Source organism: Galleria mellonella, unplaced genomic scaffold, assembly GCF_026898425.1.
Source record: "Galleria mellonella isolate WM207_F2 unplaced genomic scaffold, CSIRO_AGI_GalMel_v1 utg63, whole genome shotgun sequence".
NCBI classification, from domain to species: Eukaryota; Metazoa; Arthropoda; class Insecta; order Lepidoptera; family Pyralidae; genus Galleria; species Galleria mellonella.
Window position 1 is genome coordinate 895,982 of NW_026442130.1, and position 2,482 is coordinate 898,463.

A 2,482-nucleotide genomic window follows, 5' to 3' on the forward strand; every position below is an offset into this window, starting at 1 on the left:
ACATATTTAGTTGAATTATTTAAAAAAAAAAAAAACTTTAAAAAGAATTGGGTTGAGACATAACACCTTAGTCTTCGGGAATGGGAACACTTGAAGAGTATCACGGGCGACACAGTATAATGTTGGTACTGTTCATGTCTATAGGCGACGATTACCACTTTCCACTAGATGGGCTGTCAGCTCGTTTGCCATTCTACGTTGCATAAAACAAAATTAAAACAAAAAAGCAATTTGCAATTATTTTTATTGAAACTTAAGTTTGTTTCAATTATGATGAATTATTCTTTATCGACAGATTGTAGAATTCAGTAATCTTCGTCAATCCTGGTTCATTGGCTTTCTTGTAAAAATCAGTTCCTCTCAAATTGTTCAACCATTGAATAGTTTTCGGAAACTCTTCCGTTAATGGTACTATCACATTGAGCGTTGACACTGTTGCAGCTAAGGATATATCTGCCAAGGTTATAGTGCTTCCAACTAGATACTCAGACTTTTGAAGGTATCTCTCAAGCATTCCATAACCTTCTTTGACGTCTTCAATTTGCTGTGCAGTCGGTCCCGTCGCTTTATCTCTAAATACTGGCCTTAAGATGGAAATTAATCTTGGGAATAGCACAGCAGCGTCAAAGTATAAACGCTGATCGATTGTAGCTCTTGTACTGAAGTCGTTAGGATACAGTTCCGCTCGTTTTTCACCACCATATTTGGACACCAAGTATGTAATAATCGCGTGGCTGTCAGCTAGTGTAAAATTCCCATCTTCAAGTAGCGGTACTGTATGCATAGGATTTTTTGCAACATATTCCGGTCTCCGGGTTTCTCCAGCCAATGTATTGACTTCAACAAACTCCACTTTCAGTTTAAGAATGTCAATAGTCATAAGAACAGCCCTGACAGGAGGGCTCCCGTCTGTTTTATGTAACACTAGTGGCATCTTGTTGTTGGCTACAAACTGACTGTTACTTCATAGAGTAACAATTTATAACGCACCACGTATACTTGATAAGAATGGTATCTTATCATTATTATATACTTGAACAACATGTATTGATACAGCTGTATTGTAAAATACAATATATATGATTATTAATTTAAGTTTATTTTTGCATGACATGTCTGGGTAAATAATTTTAGTAGTAAAGCAAAAAAATATTTTATTATTTTGTGTATATTGTTAACGACATTTATATTTCTAGATTATTCAGAGATTAATAGTTATTTAGTATAGCCTTATTTCTGTACTTGGCTTAATGGTTGGACTATTACGTGTAAGAGTGTGTTAAGTCCAAACCAGAATATTCTAGAAAGTCAAATGATGGTTTGGATTGCCACGAGCATCTGGAAGAAACTCTCATAATAATCCCAGGATCTGCGTCAGTTGGGTGATCAAACTTCCTTAGTTCATAGCAAACTGAATGGTAAATACAGTATAATATAAACTTGAATTTAGAAACCTTTATGAAATTTATAAAACTGTAATAAAAATGTAAACGAAAAAAAAAAAACAATACTTATATCTAATTTCATCCATCTTCATATATAAATATTTTCATATACCTTGACTCAGTTGCTCCAGTATTTCTTTTATTTGTAACAAGCCTGGTACGTTTGCTTTCTTATAAAAATCACAATTTTTCAATATATTAAGCCATTCCAACAATCGTGGATATTTATTAGTTATAGGAATTAATATTTCATATGTTGATATCGTGGCCACTATAGATATGTCGGCTAAACTCAAATGTTTTCCAGCTAAGAATTTAGACTGCCTAAGATAACTCTCCAATATACCATATGTCTCTTCTATTTCTTCAACTTGCTGTGGACTCGGTCCAGTCGTTTCTTTTCTGAACATTGGTCTGGAGATGGCCATTAATTTTGGGAACAATACACCTGCATCGAAATACAAACGTTGGTTTATAGTAGCTCTTATGCCCAAGTCATTAGGATACAAATCTTCTCGCTTATCTGCTCCATATTTAGATACTAAGTACGTGATGATGGCATGACTATCAGCGAGAGAAAATTTTCCGTCTTCAAGCAAAGGCACTGTGTGCATAGGGTTCTTTTCTAGATATTCCGGTTTCAAATGCTCTCCAGCCAGAGTGTTGACTTCTATAGATTTATATTTAAGTTCTAGTATCTCAATTGTCATAAGAACTGCTCTGACCGGAGGACTTCTGTCCACTTTATACAACACAAGTGACATTTTTATTACCACTACAAAATCAGACTGTCAATTTGTTATAAAAATTTGCGTATCACATACTAGCGATATAATTACAATACAGTTGTTTTTATCGCGTAAAGATAAACAGTTTTGATTTTCTTTGATGGCTTGGCGTCAAATTATGTAAGTACAGATAAAATATATGTTTGTGTCGTTTAAAAATTGTTTTTAGAGTTCCCTAGTACTTATTTCTCAAATACTAAAAATAGAATCATTATAATTGTGCCATCCGTTTACTTGTTTGGTTTATTC

The 2,482-nt window shown here is 33.8% G+C and overlaps 2 protein-coding genes across 2 annotated transcripts; both read right to left on the minus strand.

Moving 5' to 3' along the window:
- Positions 1 to 227: 227 nt before the first annotated feature.
- On the minus strand, positions 228 to 958 carry LOC113521642 (glutathione S-transferase 1-like). The gene has a single exon (XM_026907239.3). The coding sequence runs from the start codon at positions 932 to 934 to the stop codon at positions 269 to 271; it is 666 nt and encodes a 221-aa protein (XP_026763040.2). The 5' UTR covers positions 935 to 958; the 3' UTR covers positions 228 to 268.
- A 591-nt stretch (positions 959 to 1,549) lies between these two features.
- Positions 1,550 to 2,259, minus strand: LOC113521643 (glutathione S-transferase 1-like). The gene has a single exon (XM_026907240.3). The coding sequence runs from the start codon at positions 2,207 to 2,209 to the stop codon at positions 1,550 to 1,552; it is 660 nt and encodes a 219-aa protein (XP_026763041.2). The 5' UTR covers positions 2,210 to 2,259.
- Positions 2,260 to 2,482: the final 223 nt, after the last annotated feature.

Excerpts from the sequence above, each read along its gene's own strand:
- LOC113521643 (XM_026907240.3), bottom strand. The coding sequence starts at position 2,209 with ATGTCACTTGTGTTGTATAAAGTGGACAGAAGTCCTCCGGTCAGAGCA.
- LOC113521642 (XM_026907239.3), bottom strand. The coding sequence starts at position 934 with ATGCCACTAGTGTTACATAAAACAGACGGGAGCCCTCCTGTCAGGGCT.